Source organism: Drosophila takahashii, chromosome 2L, assembly GCF_030179915.1.
Source record: "Drosophila takahashii strain IR98-3 E-12201 chromosome 2L, DtakHiC1v2, whole genome shotgun sequence".
NCBI lineage: Eukaryota > Metazoa > Arthropoda > Insecta > Diptera > Drosophilidae > Drosophila > Drosophila takahashii.
This window is the reverse complement of record NC_091678.1, coordinates 10,647,550-10,663,291: the sequence shown is the minus strand read 5'-3', so window position 1 is coordinate 10,663,291 and position 15,742 is coordinate 10,647,550. Positions and strand designations below refer to the sequence as shown.

The window sequence follows — 15,742 nt, the reverse complement described above, 5'->3', positions numbered from 1 at the left end:
GATTTTTCTTATAAATTGGCATTAACCTAACAATAAAATAAGATGGTTTAAAATCTGAAAATATTACAATTAACCAATTCTTGGTTTAACGGTAACATTTTCAAAGCCGATAACGATAAGTACTTGATCAGCTGTTAATTAACGAGTAAAAACCATTTTACGTGGTGCTAACGAGTAGAAAATATATTTCCATCGTGTGCATCAGCTGTTCCCGCCGCTTGTTTTATAAGTTATCGATGCTATCGTTATCGACAATCTTGTTTTATAAGTAGTTTATTATTTTCTGGATTAATTTTGAATACTAAACTAATTCCGAATGCTGAGAAACTTACTGCGCAGCTTCGAGACGGCGCTCAAGCTGCATGCAACCATAAACACAAACTGCAGCCGTCGCCTGCTCTTCTCGCAGTACGAAAACCCCGGAAGTCCACGGAAATCCCTGCTGACCAGCGCCACATTTGGTGGCAACGAGGCGGACAACGACTATGTGCCCTATCGCCAGGATCAGGAGACGGGCACCAAGGCGCGGGTGCTGCTCGAAACGTTGCGGGAGCGGTTTCGCTTCACGGACGAGGAGCTGCAGAGGATCATCAGCGATGAGCTGGTGCATCGCACTTACCGAGGAAGATCTCTCGCCCTGACCCTGGACACACTGCAGCTGGAGGGCGTGAGCCGGCGCAGCTTCGTGGAGTATCCCTGGCTGCTGTCCCTGGATAACAGTGGGTCTACTTACCTTTATTCCTTCTTGCAATAGAATCATTTACATTTTCCCTCCTTTACAGAGCGCCTGGAACTGAAACTCCAGCTTATCAAGTCCATGGACATGAAGGACATCAATCACTTTGTGCCCTTCCTGCGCCTCACTGTGCCACGCCTCCGCAAGCTGGTCAGCGCCCTCAATTCGGAGCGCGGCTCGATGCCGCAGCTGAATCGCGTCTACTACATCAGCGAAAAGCTGCAGGTCAGCCCCGATCTCGTGACCAAGTACCTGTGCAAGCGGCTCTTCATCCTGGAGATGCCCTACGAGATGTTCGAGAAGAACCTGCAGCACATGATCGACTACAATGTGTCGCCCATTAACGTTCTCAAGGATCTGTGGGCCTTTCGCTATACACCAAAGTCGGTTCAACTGCGTTTGGAGCGCGCCAAGCGAGCCAAAAAGGATAAGATTATGCCCTGGATGGTGCGCTGTCCGGAGCCCATACTGCAGCGCTCCCTGAAGCTTTCTTTGGACGAACTAAAGGTCTTGGGGGAGTTCTCCTCGGTGGTGGAGTACCTGGCCCATCGTTTGGGATTTAGTGCTGGTGAGGCCAAAGTAATAATGGACAAACATCCGCAGGTGCACACGGTGCGGGTGACCAAGGTGGGTTACTATCTCATTACACAAAGAAAAGCAATAGTTATTTAACTTCTAATCATTTAGATAAAGGAGGTGCTGGACTACCTACTCGATGATGCCCAATTTAGCAGATTTGAGATCGCCCAAGTGCCTCGAATCCTGTGCCATAGCTTGAAGACTACAAAGGAGCGCATGGAAGAGCTGAAATCCCATGGCTGCAGACCTTCCTCCCTCGTAATCCTTTGTCGCAGCCGAAGGGAGTACGAGAAGTTTTTGCAGCACTGGATAAGTCAGAAAAGAGATCCCCAAACTGTCTCAGAACAATAACAATAGAGGTTGTAATTTTTGTTAACACAAAATCTTTATATTCTTGATTAATTTCCGACTCTTTGGTCACATTTATTGCAGACAGCAACGGTTTACACATTGAAATACTTTCTTAGGACATAGATAATTAATTAAAACATTTGTAATTGATTTAAATACTTTGCTTAGCTAACATTTAAATACGAATTGTGCTCCATTTGAATACCATTGCGTAGTTGTACTTCAACAGAGAGTAGCAGTTTGATTTGTGACTGGCTTTATAGCTAGAGAAGACATGGAGTAAGCGCCAACAGATTCCAGCTTAAAAGTACACATAAAGCTATAAATTTGAATACCATCTCAGACATCTCAATCATCTTTGCCCGTTCAATAAGCTCGTTACACTTTCAACCTCGACAGAAAAATCAAACTAAAAGCTAAGATCATTGTTGTGCTGGCTTAGTAATATCTTTGGTTGTGTAGATTGTACTCTCTAGATTTTTAGTCGCGCTGGGCCCGCCGTCTCTCCAGTGCCACTTGCATGGACCAAATACTCAAAGGTCGCATGTAGCCAATGGAACGATAGCGCTTCTCGCCGTACAACGCCTCCGGGGTCTCGAAATTCATGCCGATGCGCTCCGAAAGGGTTTTATACATGCCGCCGGCCGTCTGGAAGGCCTCCTCGAACATTCCCTCCTGGATCATGGTGGCTGCCAGAGCGTAGACCACACCTGGCCACACCTCCTCCGCCTGGATGTTGCTGTTGTCCACGTGGCCCGGCTTGGTGGGTTCTCCCGCGTTGGCTATGAACCCATTGACCGCCCCAATATTCCCGTCATGAAAACCCATCACATTGTTGTCATAGATCCTCTTGAGGGCCGTGCGCACATTCTCCTTCGGATAGATCTCGTAGTCGAAGCCGCAAGACTTCAGATACCAATGACCGCAAAGCTGATCGGCCATAATCGTATCCCGATGGCCGTGCGAAAGATCGAAGCGATAGTAGCTGCCATTCCAGAGCTTCTCCTCCAGCGATCGCTTGCCCTTCTCGAGGATGTCCTGATAGCGCAGGCAATCGTTCGGCTGATCCAGAATCGTGGCCATGGCCGACATGGACTGCAGAGCAGCCAACCACAGGCCGGAGCAGTAGGCACTCGGGCCGTCCATCACCCAGGAGTCGTAGGTCTGGTCCGGCATCTTGGTGTTCTCGATCAGCCCGTCGTTGTCCTTGTCGTACTCAATGGTCCGCTCCATGATGGCCTTGCAGGGTCCGTACATGGCCTTTAGATAGCCAATGGCGTCCATGAGGTAGACCTTTCCGTTGGTTTCGTTGATGTACATCGATGCAGATTTACGGTTCTCTGAAAAAAAGAAGAGCAATTTAAATTCAGGGACCGTAACTGTTATAAGTTTTATTTTAAAAATCACATTTTAACGGTTATTTTCTGATTTGTAAAGTAAAACTAAAAAAATAACTGTTATTTTTGAGTTATTTCTATTTTTTATTAATGTTATGTTATTTTTCGATTTTATAATAAAAGTTGACAAATAACAGTTGATTGATTTATAGCGATTTTGTGAGAAAATAAATTAAAAAAAAATATAGTTATATAATATGCGCGGTTGCTTTTTTTAAAATATTTTTACTAAGTTACATAAAGCACTGTTAAAATTTTTTATTTTAATTATTTAATTTTTTAAAAAATGTTAAGGTAATAACTGTTATTCATAAAAATCAACAAATAACAGAGTATTTTTTGGGTGTTAATATAAAAATAAAAAAAATAAAAATAATTACGGATTTAAAACTACAATGGCTAATTAAAAAAGTGGTGTATTTAAAAAAATTGTAGAACTCTTCTATGAGCTTGATTTTTTTTTGTAAGACAACTTTACAATAACAGTTGTTTTCGTTATTAAGTCTTAAATTATTAATCCTAAATATAAATATTTAACTTACGTTGCTTCTCATCGGCGGAATTTTTGCGCTTGTTGTCCTGGCTGTACAACTCATACAAGCTCTCCTTGTCGATGAACTCGATGGAGCTGAACTTGCTGGCATTATCCGCTTGGGCCTGGGCCAGTTCATTGAGGACATAGTAGTCCCGATAGACTTGCAGAACGAACTTTGTATTGAGATCTTTCCAATCGTTCACATCATGGATGTTGTAGCAGTTGATGAGGGTAAAGGGCTCTAGAAAGTAAATCCATTTATATGTAGTTATAAAGAGTACTTGTAGAGATCTTAAAAACGGACCTTCATCGGGATCTCCCAGATCGTGGGGCACACAGTTCTTGACCTTGCGGGGCATCACCTTGCCGTCGTAGAGCATTTTACGTGTATCGTTTAGCTCAGCGGCGATGGCATCCTTGAAGTCGTACTGCAGACTGACCTGGAGATTGGGCCACAGATGGGCCAGAGCCGGCGATGCATAGAAATGGACATCGTAGGTGTTGTACATGCGATACTCGTGGCCCTCTAGATAACCAAAACGACCGTAGGCGAGCCGGGGATCATCGTAGGCCAACTCCTTGCCCAGCGAGGAGTCGCATTTCAACCAGATGGTGCCGCCATCCGAAATGAAGTAGAGTTGATTGAATATGGCGCACTTGTACCAGTCGGGAAGGGTTCTAAATGGCAAAGGATTAGCAATAACTTATTGGAAAAATAGTTTTAGGTAAACCTACTCATCATTCAGTATGGGTCTCTGCCAGGCATCGATCAATCTCTCCCAGCTGGCGTACTGCTTCAGTGCATACTCGCAGATCTTGGGACCCGAATCGCCGCTGTCATTGAAATACTTTGTGTAGTAGCGCGTGTGGGTCTGCAACTTCCTGGGGAACTGAATCTTCGGCATGTCCCAGGCCAGCACAAACTCCAGCTCATGCGAGGCCATGGGTTTCAGGGCCACCTGGGCACAGACAGCCACGCCGATATCTTTGGCTGAAGGGGAATGGAAATTCATAGGTTATAGATAGTTCTTAAAATCACAAAAAAAGATTATACAAATTTAATTTTCTGTGTGATCATGATTTTAAAAAACTTGGAACATTTTGCAAATTATAGTCATGATATCACCGATCATTGGATAAAAGCGAGTAATTTTGAGCGTAATTATTTAATATCTTGATCACTATTAAGATAACATTTTTATTTAAAAAATGATAATTATTTATATCCTCATCACCATTATAATAATAATTGTTTAAACACAACTTAACGTTGACAATATCTATTAGATCCGTTACGATTGAAAAACATTTATGATTTTGCTGTGAATTTGAATTAGTTTTCTATACCTTGTATCAACAAAATTTTTTAAAATCTATTTTTAGATAATCCAATGAATAAGTTTTAATACTAGAATTCGAAGTTGCATAGTAGTCTTACAATTTAAAATTTAAATAAATAAGTTAATACAATAAATATTTTTTTTAGTAATATCTTCGATTTGCGAATACCTTATGGGTTTAACTCTTACTCACTTTTCAGGATCTCTGAGGTGGGCTGCTCGCTGAGCTGTCCGTGCTCCTTGAGCTGAGCCCACAGCTGCTCCCCGTTGCCGGCGGGATCGAACTGGGGGCACCGCGTGATGCTGATCTCGGGGAGGACTCGGCAGGCCAAATTATAGCTGCAGGGCATGTCGGCGATCTTCTGCCGGATGGAGACACCCTTGGCGTTGCCCTCGCTGATCATCTGCGACTCCGCACCGCCCTCCGCATCCTGTTTCTTGTTCCCAGTGCCGTTCTTGAAGCTGAACGTGATGGACACCTTGCGCTCCTGGTCGCAGACGTTCTCCACGCTCCACACGAAGACGGCGCACGGGAGGCTGGACTCGCGGTACTCGTGCGGAATGACCGGCGATACCTGGCGACAGGTGAGGCGCACTCCGTAGTGGGACAGATCGTACTCCGTCCAGGAGCGAGGATACAGACCCGTGTAGCTGCAGCGCGAGTCCTCGATGTTCGAGTGCCACGCACTCAGCGGCTGCTTGGCGCGACTGCTGCAATTGGGCAGTTGACATTTAGTTCTTTCCCCATCCGGATCGCCATCCGGATCGCTGCTCTTGTCCCGGGTGCTGGATATGGATATGTGTGATTGGAGTGGCAACAAAGCAACAAAGCGAAACCAAATCGGAACCAAAGTGCATAGGAAAGCCAAGGTAAAAGGTCCACCATACCATACCATTCCAAAAACCAAAACGTTGTCGTCGCGCCAGATAACCCAAAATAACCCAGAATCGGTGGTTTGTATGTTTAACATATCCATGTGGTGATTGTCGTCGGTGAGTTTTTTGTCGATAAGAGTTGCGTGTTTAATAATTCGTTTTATGTGTGCATCAAGAATTAGAGAAAAATATTTAATGTTGAAGTTGTAATCTCCATTCGAAACACGTTGTGTTTCTTACAGTTTTTTTTGTTTAGGAACACAGAAACCGACACCTATTTTTGAGGTGAGTGGGGGGTTAGCATTTGAAGTAATCTAGGGTTACAGAAAGCTTCCACATTTCGTTCAGAGGGTTAAGGTGGGGAGACACATTTACATAGTGGGAATAGTAAAAAAGATCAGTAGAGTAGTAGAAATTGGTTGGAAGCAATAGAGTTTGTTCAAGTGGAAAAATCAAAGTCCATTAATGGGGCCTAGCTTAATAATGAGTCTTTTACATTTTGCACATTATAAAAACATCTAAGTTTTTGTCAAAGGTTTGGTCTTTTACAAACGTCATTGATAGGAGAAAATAATTAAAAACCTTATCAAGTTCTGTAAAAACGCCTTTGTTAATTTTTGTTTGGTAGAGTCAAAGAAAACAAAGACGTTATCAAGTGAAGCAATGTTAAAAAAAGAAGGCATTTTAAGTTAAGTTGACTGACATTAAAAAATATATAAAAATACAACAATTCTAAGATTTAAATATAAAGTTTGTACAGTGCTCACATTTCTAAAAAGTTTTTTTTTGAAATCTCTTGTTTAAGTGCTAAATTAAAACTTCCCAAATTATATATGCTAATGGAATAGCCGTTAAATTATAGATACACTCGATATAAAGTCCATGTCAAATGACCCATACAATTTCGTCACGCTACCTATAAAAAGTTCGTTGTTCTGGCCTACATCAATATGTTTTCCATGAGAAATACAAGGAAAACCCATCAAAACAGATAAATACCAAATAAAAATAGCACTTAGCAATCGTCAAAGACTCCCAATGCATTGGTAATATATTATAGAGGAGGTGAGGGAGTTATAGAATGGAAATTAAATTCGAAACATGCAAGCAACACGAATCACGCATAACAAACAAAAATCAGGGAACAGGTAAAACTTTCTTTGCAACGATGGGCAGAGGGATAGAATGAGAGATAGATTGATCGAAAAAGTCTATGCTCACCTGCATTTGGAGAGCAGGCTCTGAAAGATGGTGCATCCCTTGGGATCCTTGATGGTCACAATGAACTGATTGGCCTGGACCACGTTGTACTCGTAGATCCCAGGACGCATCTGGAATCGGCAGAATTCGCCGGCATAGCCCCTTCCGATGGTGCCACCTCCAATGCCGCCTATGGGTACTCCGTAGATCTGCTTGCCGTTCTCCATATAATAGTAGTCCATGTACACCCGACGACCTTCACGCGACACTTTCCAGTAGTAGGCCGCATATCTGTATTGAGAAGAGAGAGAGAGTGTAGGCCAAGTTAGATTTTGGTAGTCAATGTTTTCCCCATTTCCATTCCCACTACCAATCCCAATCCAATTGCGTGCCCTGACCCCGATGATGTCATAATTGCGAGTGCTTTCCCCTACAACAACCCCAATGGAAACAGGGCATTTGACAGCTTAACGTTCCGTTTTCACCCTCCCCTGGGGCTGCTTTAGGCCCTCTTTGAAGGTCAGCGGGCGTCTCGGGTGGCCAAAGTCAAGTGCAGGGCTGGAATGCTGTCAGCCATACGGAAATGTTGCGAAAGCCAATGGGACAGACATTTAAATGAGCCGTGTAAATCAGAGAAATCGTAGTTATAATATTGTAATATGGTACGTAGCTCCAGATTTTATTTTTACTATTTTAAATAATATTAATAATAATTTTTAATATTCAACAAATAAAATAGTAAAGATTCACAGATCTTATCACCTATTAAAGTTACACAATAGAATTCGTTGTGCTTTTTAAGAACGCACCCTTAGCAAACTTTGTGTTGAGTTCACAGCAAATAGACGCACCTTCTTTCAATATCATTAACAAACTTAGTTATAAAAGTATGTCACTGCGTCATTAAAGGTTCTTTATTTTAAACAAAATATATATAAATAGTCGTGAAAATATACATCACTTGGTAATTTTACCACTTTATTTAATGTTTAACATATCTGTGGTAATTCAATTTACCAGCAGGTCTTGTATTTAACAACCCTCATGATTTTCGCAAAGAAAAATACGAGAAAGATGGATACTCATTTGAATCTCAAAGAGATTTCCGTTTGACGTCACGCAACAAGATAAGCTACGCACAGATGCGCTTCAATTTCAATTATCCAATTATTTTCAATTAAAAAATTGCAATTTCATCTTGCAGATTATAAGGCTTTTATTTCACTTACAGCCTTTTCATGGGGTTAGGAAAATTGCTCGACAACAACGTAAAGGCTAATTGAAAAGCTAGAAAATCTCCAGCAGGCCAATTGCAAAACGGGGAAAAAAAAAGGCAGTGATTCAACGCCCTAAGCTAATTCTCGGGTTTCCAGCCAGCCTGTTGACTTTTTAATTAAGCTGAATATAAGTGCACAGGGTTTTTCCGAGAGGTGCTGCTCTGTGGGTGGCAATTTTCCGAGTGCCTGGGGTTAAGAGCTCCTTCCGGAAAATCTCGGAGAATTTCTAACAGGAGGCTGCTTACAAAAAATACAAACGTAAAGCTTAAACAAAAATTGATCACATTTGGGGTCCAGTCCAACTTAAAAATTAATCCAAAAATACAATTAATTTACTGGCGCTTAAAGGCAAAGTCACCAAAAGTTCTCTCGATATGAACAGAAAATTTAACCGATACAAAAAGGTTACAAATCGTACAGAAAACTGATCTGAATAAATCAAGCAGGAGGAGAATTCTTCTCAGCATCGCCGGCGCCGGCGATTCTACTGCCCGTTAGAATCTTCCGTTTTGGGGCCATGCTTCCTATGGACACTCGCTGGAAATCCTCCTCGAACAAGGCGGAGGACAGCAGTTGCGACACGAATTCGGCGCGTAGCAGGAGAAAGTTTTCCTGCGGACGCCTCGAGATCCTGGGCATTAGGAAGCGATAGCACAGAAAGCGTCGGCGCTCCTGTTCCCGCTGCTTGATCACCTTGGCCGGCTCCTCTCCCCTGAGGCAGCGCAAGAAGTTCTCCACCGAGGCGGCGTTGAGGTTGGCCACATCGCTCTCCTCCGGCGGCAGTTCACTGAAGTCCACGTTGCGAGCGGTCAAGGCACGCGAGTTGATCCCCAGGCGCTGGAGTCCTCCGGCATTGTTGCCCTGGAACGTGGGCATCCTGGCCGAGCGACGCCGCTCGTCGCGCGAAAACAATTCCTGGGCCAAGTACAGGGAACGGGCATTTTGCTGCGCCTGGGTAAAAGCTGAAGTGGGTCCATAGACTTGTATAGTTCGGTTACTGTTGCTTCCGGTATTCGCCGCTTGTGGAGCCGGGTTCGCTGGCCTGGAGCGGATGAGTCGGGTGGCGGGCTGCTCCTGCGGCATGCCGCCATAGAAGCGCATCATCTCGGTGAGCGAAGGATGAGAGACGATGGCTGTCGGAGCAGCTGTAGGTGCACCAGTGCTATTGTCGGTCTCCGAGATGGCAAAGTGCAGTCTCTCGGCCGCCGCCACATTGCGCTGCATCCAATTCAGGCGGGGATTCGTGGCGATGGCTATGATATCGTCTTCCAGGTCCAGGGAGGTGTCATTGGTCGAGTTGCTGCCCGAGGCTGGGGCAGGCAGAGCCCGGCTAGATGCGCTGGATCTGCCCGTTGGGCCGCCACTGCGTCGGGTCACGCGGAAGATGCGCTCCCTGGCCACCATCTCCCGGCACTTGGAGGCCGCGGCATTTTCCTTTTTGCCCTCCGCCTTGCGGTAGCTGCCATCCGGATTCAGGGGCACCAGATAGAGATCCAGGGAGCCCACCGTGCGGCGCATCTGCTCGTTGCGCGACGTGGCGGAGGCCAAAAGCGAGGCCAACTGCTCGTCCTCCAGGAAGAGGCGGGCCGCCTGCTGCTGCTCGAAGAGGGTGACCATGGTGGTGACAAGCTGCGGATTGGCATTGGGATGGCTGGACGAGACGTGCTCCAGGAAGGTGGACTCATTGAAGCCCCACCGCTTGCAGTACGGACAGCGGTAGCTCTGCGGCGGATCGCTGCTGATGTACTCGCCACCAAAGTAGAGCTCCACGTCCGCCGGCGTGTAGATGCACATGACCGGATGATCGAAAGGATGATCGGCGGTCACGAAGTCGTTGCGGTAGCAATCCGCACACATGTCAAACTGCCGGCAGCTGAGGCAGCGATAGCACCTGCCCATGAAGGACTCCTTGGCGCAGCCCTTGCACACGATTCCCTCGTGACGATTCATCGCGGTTCACCGACGTCTGCTTGGCCAGGATCGGGTCACCAGTTGCCAAGTCAACGAATCCACGCAAGGTTCAGCAAAAAAACTTGAACTACAAACTGGGAATGGATTTGAGCAGGGTTGACTAGACTGATTCTCAAAAGCCTACTAGATGGGAAAATTGTTAGTATTAGGGTAAGGTAATATTAGAGTACCCGTTCAGAACTTGCGAAATAAAAGAAAGTTTAATATAATTGGGGTATTCAATTGCTTGCATGGCTTTCTTCTAAAATAAGGTGACAACTCTGGTACAGCTGATAATCAGTAGTTTAACAGGGAATACCCAGGAAATAATAAATAATAATTAGGGGATTCCCTAAACTGCTAAATTTCTAAATTGTTGAGTTTCGGTCAGCTGTTATTAGCTGTTTCTTACAAAGTAAACTTTCAGAAGTTTCAACATTTCAACAACATTAAATTCTATATGTTTTAAGTTCCGTCAAATTTGTCAATAAATAACAGTTTTTTGAAAATTCAACCGGAATATTTCTCACTTCAATCTTTAGGTTTATCTTTAAGTTAATTAAATTTTGTTTGTTGTTTGGTCTTAAGTGGAAGATGGCAAGAAAATAGTTTTATTATTGAGTCGCAACTTAGTCTACCAATTAGGGTTTCAACCGGACTCGATCCCAAAATGTCCATGCTTTATGTATTTTCCCCATTTTGTTTTCATTTTTTTTCGATTTGTGCAACAAACTTTCCTGTTCCACACAATTGGCAAAAATGTTGGAGAAAAGTTTTTCCGGGTCAGCTTGGGTCAAGAGAAGGCAAAGAAGAGGGAAAATTGGGAAGGGATATTAAAGGAGAGGACAGGAATCAAATTGCTTGTGGCAAGTAACTAATGAAGTTGGCTGACGTAGTCCATGCACCTTGATAAATTGCTGTCTAAAGTTAATATATAACTTTGTTGTCGCATGGTCGTTCTGGGAATTAACCAAGTTAGCTTGAGGTAAGCTGGCATATTGGTCGAGTTTAATTTGTTTGCTAACTTTGGTCATAAAGGTAAACATGATATCCTAAATATGTACAATGTATAGAAGGAATAGTCTTGGACACAATAAATTGTCTTCAGTTTGCCTGAATATTTTATATATTCCAGAATAATACATGTTTATCCATTCTTTCTAGACAGAAACCATTTTCAAATTATCTTTAAAACTTAGTGCCAACACTCTATAAATATCAAATCTCCAGTGCATGCAGTTCCAATCTAAAAACAGACCGCACAAAAAGGAAACCCTGGAAGATGCATCAAAAATAAACAAAATGTGACAAGTGAAAAGGCAAAAGGAAAAGGGAAAATGCTTCAAAACAAAATGCTTTCCCCTAAGGGAATTCATTTTTATAGCGACTTGTATAAGATTTTCATCTTGCCACAAAAAATTTTGAGTTCTGACATAAGAAAACAATAACGAAAAGTGCTTCGTCTGGATGGGCATATGATTTGAGTGCGCGAAGAGAGGGAAATGAAAAGGAAAACGAACTGTGTTATTATCCATTTACGAGTGCACATGACTCCAAGGAGTCCAGGGCCATTCACATATTTTTTTTTTCAAATGTACTAGAAGTATATCCTGGAGATGCTCCAACGATATGTGGGGTCGCCCAAGGAGAATCAAGGAGTACATTGTGCACTCGCCTTGGGAGCTTGCCAAAAGCATTTGATGTGTGACAGACAGGCTGGATGGGTGGCTCAGGATAGGGATTGGGTTTACTACATATAGGTTTTTCCTGACTGGCGCCGCTCTCTCTGCCGGCTTGAATTGAAATTGTGTGAAAAGTAGTTGGCAATCAGGAAAAAGAAAATGCCCGGAACTGTGTCATCAAAAATACATTGAACTGGAACTTGGCATTTTAGGAGAGAGGAAATTACACATAAAGTAAAAGTATATTCAACCATATTTTGGTATAATATTTTACCAAAAAACACCCATTTATTCTATATGGCACTGTGATAAAAACCGAACTACTAAAGGGGTCGCATTAATTTGGCTTATCAGCCGTTTTATGAGAATTCTCCCAGGCTGGAAAACCGCCTAGTCAACCTTGATGAGGCTTTTCTAATCGCGACTCGCTTTTGTATTCTTATTGTACAATAAAAAATTGAATCAAGCAATATAATCTAAAAAGGTTGACGAAGCTAAAGTGACAAACAGAAATTAATTCTAACAAATAAGTAGTCCAAAGCGAAAAATTCTAAATCTTGAGATAGGTTAGTTTTGACTATATTCTATTACCAAAGTATACTTTTTTCACACAATTAGGCAATTTTGATAAGTTTCCATGGAAACGGCCTAAAAAAAATAAAGATTAAACTATGAACAGCATGACATAACAATTCCTATAAAGTGATAAGGCTGCGATTCAGGCATTGGTAGTAACAGCTTTAATATTTTATGACTATTTTATGCTAGGTAGCCTGGGTGTTATCTTTTAAGGGTACATACAAATATTTAGCAACGTCATGAGAATCAAAATTAATTATTATAAATGATTTTAGATGCCATGACTCATAATTTTGATTATAATCTGTGATTCCTCAATCAATGTTTAAAATGGATTAGTAAATATACCATATTTCTTCCGGAAAGATTTCTTTCCGGATTAAATGCTTCCTTAGTAAAAAAAATTCAAACCGAATTAAAAATATTTAGGAATTTCCCCTTTTAAAACAAACTGATAAACTGTTATTATTTCGACTTTATAAAAAGATGTATTAGCCTTATCAGTCAGGCGTGGAAAAATGGTGACCTTCTTGTACACGTCAGACAAATTACTATCACAGTTAGTCATACTTTTGGCTACTGGTTTCTAACGTGGGGAGCTTAGGAAATATTCGTGTAAATTGAGAAATGAAAGCAGTGATTTAATAACTGGCTCACAAGTTCATTGCTCTCTGTACACTTCGTAATATGGGTCATTTGTTGGGTCAGTTAATGCTGTGATTTCTGACAACTACAACGGGTATGCGGGTTCGGTTGAACTCCAGTCAAAGGAACGTCAGTCAGCGGCAACTATGAAAAGGGAGCAGAAAAGCTAACTATTGTATTTGTGTGTTTGAGTTGGGAGCTCTGAAAATGTGGCCAGGACACGCAAACAGGACGCCCAAAGTGGCGCCAATGCGGGCAGACAGGAATGGAGCAGGGTGGTGGAGCAATGGAAACATTGTGGCGCCAAGCTATGCGGGATTTTTTTTGTGGAGACACACAAAAATTTGGGAACCGCATAAGGTAGTGATTATGCTGTACATTGAAGGGTTAACAAAATGTACACCCCTTTTGAAGTAGCTAATTAACGAAAAAAATTTTTTTCGCCCTGCGATTAATTACACAAATTTAAATTTACTTAAACTTATTATATTTATTCTTTAAAAACAGTCCCAGTTAACGTGCCCACGTATAAATAATTCATTTTTAAATTTTAGTTTAATTAGAAATTAATTATCTCTTTTAAATGACTTTCCCATGATAGTCTAAGTTTTTTTCATTTTTAAATTTTAAATTAATTATCTCTTTAAAATGTCTTTCCCCATGATAGTCTAAGCTTTTTTCACCCCGCTTCCTCCAATAAATCCTTGCGTTTTGGTGTCCTCTGAGCCATTGCGCTAACGTTTTTAATGTCATTTAGTTGGCAACGGGGACCACAAAAGAATTCAATTTATGAGTTGGGCCTGCTCGAGTGTGTCTGTGTGTGTGTTGGCCAGGACCTGGCGCTATATTTGGCACGCACGAGAGATATAGAAAGCGATGGGAAGGGGAGAGGGGCTTAGGGACAGGGACAGGCTCGATGTCACTCCTGTTGAGGTATTATTAGGCCCAGTTATTGATTTCACATTACTGTGCCTTAATTAATTATGGATAAGGTGTCCATACCCCAGCATCAGGAAACAGTACACAGGAACTTTTGCAATCGGAGTTTATATACACGACATTATTTAAACAGGGAGCTCTGTATCTAAAGGATTATTATTTTCAAAGATATTTTTAAATTCTTAATATTATATTATATTATTAATAATATTATATTAACTGATTTACTATTTTTAAGAACAATAAACTCTATTGATAAAAAATACAGAGAACATTAGGGTGCTATTCAATGAGTTTTTAATTATTACTAGATTTTTATTCATTACACAGTGCAACATGAAAAATGTAACCGCAATTCTGATTTCATGGGCGGAAAGAACTCATCGAAATAAGCTAAAACCCATTTGGGGTTCTCTGGCTTAGCTCGCGTTTACCTTTTATAGCGAGTTAAAGTTTTACATACAAAATTTATTTGTAACGGCCATATCTTGTGAACCGATTAAAATTTCACTATCAAGTCTTCAGTGATTATGTAGCTATGAACCCAAGGAACTAAATTGACAAATGACTCTTGCGCACTTAGCACCTAGTGCACCTAGCGCGTTAAAAAACAAATTAGCCTAATTTTTCGATTTTTAACGCGCTAGGTGTACGTCTTCGCAAGAGCCATTTGTCAATTTAGTTCCTTGGGATCATAGCTACATAATCACAGAAGACTTGATAGTGAAATTTTAATCGGTTCACAAGAAATGGCCGTTACAAATAAATTTTGTATGTAAAACTTTAACTCGCTATAAAAGGTAAACGCGAGCTAAGCCAGAAAAGCCCAAATGGGTTTTAGCTTATTTCGATGAGTTCTTTCCGCCCATGAAATCAGAATTGCGGTTACATTTTATAACCCAAAAAATGTTGCACAGTGTTATTGATGTTGGGTTTTTTTTTGAAGTTTGCACTGACATTTTTGGAAATGGGGGAACTTTAAGGGGAACTTCTAGGGTCTTTGGATCGCTGGTTATTTGTGTTTAGTTCTATATATCCCACCTGCAGACGAGGGGCACCATGGGCAGCGTTTGCCTTATGGAGGCCCGCACATTTTGGATCCTCCGCTCCGGCCACACATGGTCGAACTTCAGCTTGAGTCCGTACTTCGGCACGGCCGTTATCTCGTTGGGCTCCTCCAGCTGGAGCTTCATCTTCTCCTGGAACACGGCACTGGCGGATTCGGCGATTCCAACCGCGTTTCCATTGGCATTGCCATTGCCCAACGGCTTGGTTTCCGTTGCCATTTCGAGATTTCTATTGCGATGATCGCGTGTTCGGTTCGGACACTATGCTTTACTATCTGGAAAACAGTTTAATTCATATTTCGCCTATATATCCGATTTATTTCGAGAGCAGCACGAACGCGCGACCGGAGCAGCCGAAAAAAACACAACATCTGAGGAGCTCAATATGACCGAATGGGGAAGGCACCTAAATGCCAAACGAATAATGTGGGGGTAGCTCCAATCGATAACGTGGGGAAAAACGAAGCGAGGGCGCCAAGTTCAAAATGCTTGGGGGAGATTGTAAATACTCGGGGAAGAATATTTATTCTGAATTTAGAATTGATATAATTTTTTAAAAATGTACAAACATATTAGTTTTACATTTTAA

The 15,742-nt window shown here is 42.2% G+C and overlaps 3 protein-coding genes across 6 annotated transcripts; 1 reads left to right on the top strand and 2 right to left on the bottom strand.

The window, feature by feature from the left end:
• Nucleotides 1–235: 235 nt before the first annotated feature.
• Nucleotides 236–1,822, top strand: mTTF (mitochondrial transcription termination factor). 2 transcript variants are annotated; one of them, XM_070211616.1, is made up of 4 exons: nt 236–719; nt 783–1,363; nt 1,424–1,674; nt 1,748–1,822. In XM_070211616.1, the coding sequence occupies exons 1-3, from the start codon at nt 317–319 to the stop codon at nt 1,664–1,666; spliced, it is 1,227 nt and encodes a 408-aa protein (XP_070067717.1). In that variant the 5' UTR covers nt 236–316; the 3' UTR covers nt 1,667–1,674; nt 1,748–1,822. The 2 variants fall into 2 exon arrangements, with proteins under 2 accessions (XP_070067717.1, XP_017002910.2); XM_017147421.3 differs by having other exon boundaries at nt 1,424–1,822.
• Nucleotides 1,823–2,146: 324 nt separating this feature from the next.
• Nucleotides 2,147–15,529, bottom strand: LOC108061306 (non-lysosomal glucosylceramidase). 3 transcript variants are annotated; one of them, XM_017147417.3, is made up of 7 exons: nt 15,128–15,529; nt 7,036–7,305; nt 5,132–5,724; nt 4,334–4,589; nt 3,903–4,276; nt 3,606–3,839; nt 2,147–3,006 (listed from the first exon to the last, which is right to left on the bottom strand). In XM_017147417.3, exons 1-7 carry the CDS (start codon nt 15,370–15,372, stop codon nt 2,147–2,149), a joined length of 2,832 nt encoding a protein of 943 aa, XP_017002906.2. In that variant the 5' UTR covers nt 15,373–15,529. The 3 variants fall into 3 exon arrangements, with proteins under 3 accessions (XP_017002906.2, XP_017002907.2, XP_044250814.1); XM_017147418.3 differs by having other exon boundaries at nt 5,132–5,649; XM_044394879.2 differs by lacking the exons at nt 7,036–7,305; nt 15,128–15,529 and adding an exon at nt 5,827–6,203.
• LOC108061307 (uncharacterized) lies at nt 8,602–10,385 on the bottom strand. Its single transcript, XM_017147420.3, has one exon. It carries the CDS (start codon nt 10,239–10,241, stop codon nt 8,730–8,732), a length of 1,512 nt encoding a protein of 503 aa, XP_017002909.2. The 5' UTR covers nt 10,242–10,385; the 3' UTR covers nt 8,602–8,729.
• Nucleotides 15,530–15,742: the final 213 nt, after the last annotated feature.

Bases quoted from the DNA above. Each gene is read 5' to 3' on its own strand.
- mTTF (XM_070211616.1), top strand. From the start codon at position 317: ATGCTGAGAAACTTACTGCGCAGCTTCGAGACGGCGCTCAAGCTGCAT. The intron at 720-782 runs GTGGGTCTACTT...CCTCCTTTACAG, and splicing joins GCTGCTGTCCCTGGATAACA to AGCGCCTGGAACTGAAACTC. The intron at 1,364-1,423 runs GTGGGTTACTAT...CTAATCATTTAG, and splicing joins ACACGGTGCGGGTGACCAAG to ATAAAGGAGGTGCTGGACTA.
- LOC108061307 (XM_017147420.3), bottom strand. From the start codon at position 10,241: ATGAATCGTCACGAGGGAATCGTGTGCAAGGGCTGCGCCAAGGAGTCC.
- LOC108061306 (XM_017147417.3), bottom strand. From the start codon at position 15,372: ATGGCAACGGAAACCAAGCCGTTGGGCAATGGCAATGCCAATGGAAAC. The intron at 7,306-15,127 runs GTGGGATATATA...TTCTCAATACAG, and splicing joins ATGGTGCCCCTCGTCTGCAG to ATATGCGGCCTACTACTGGA. The intron at 3,840-3,902 runs GTCCGTTTTTAA...TTTACTTTCTAG, and splicing joins TCTGGGAGATCCCGATGAAG to AGCCCTTTACCCTCATCAAC.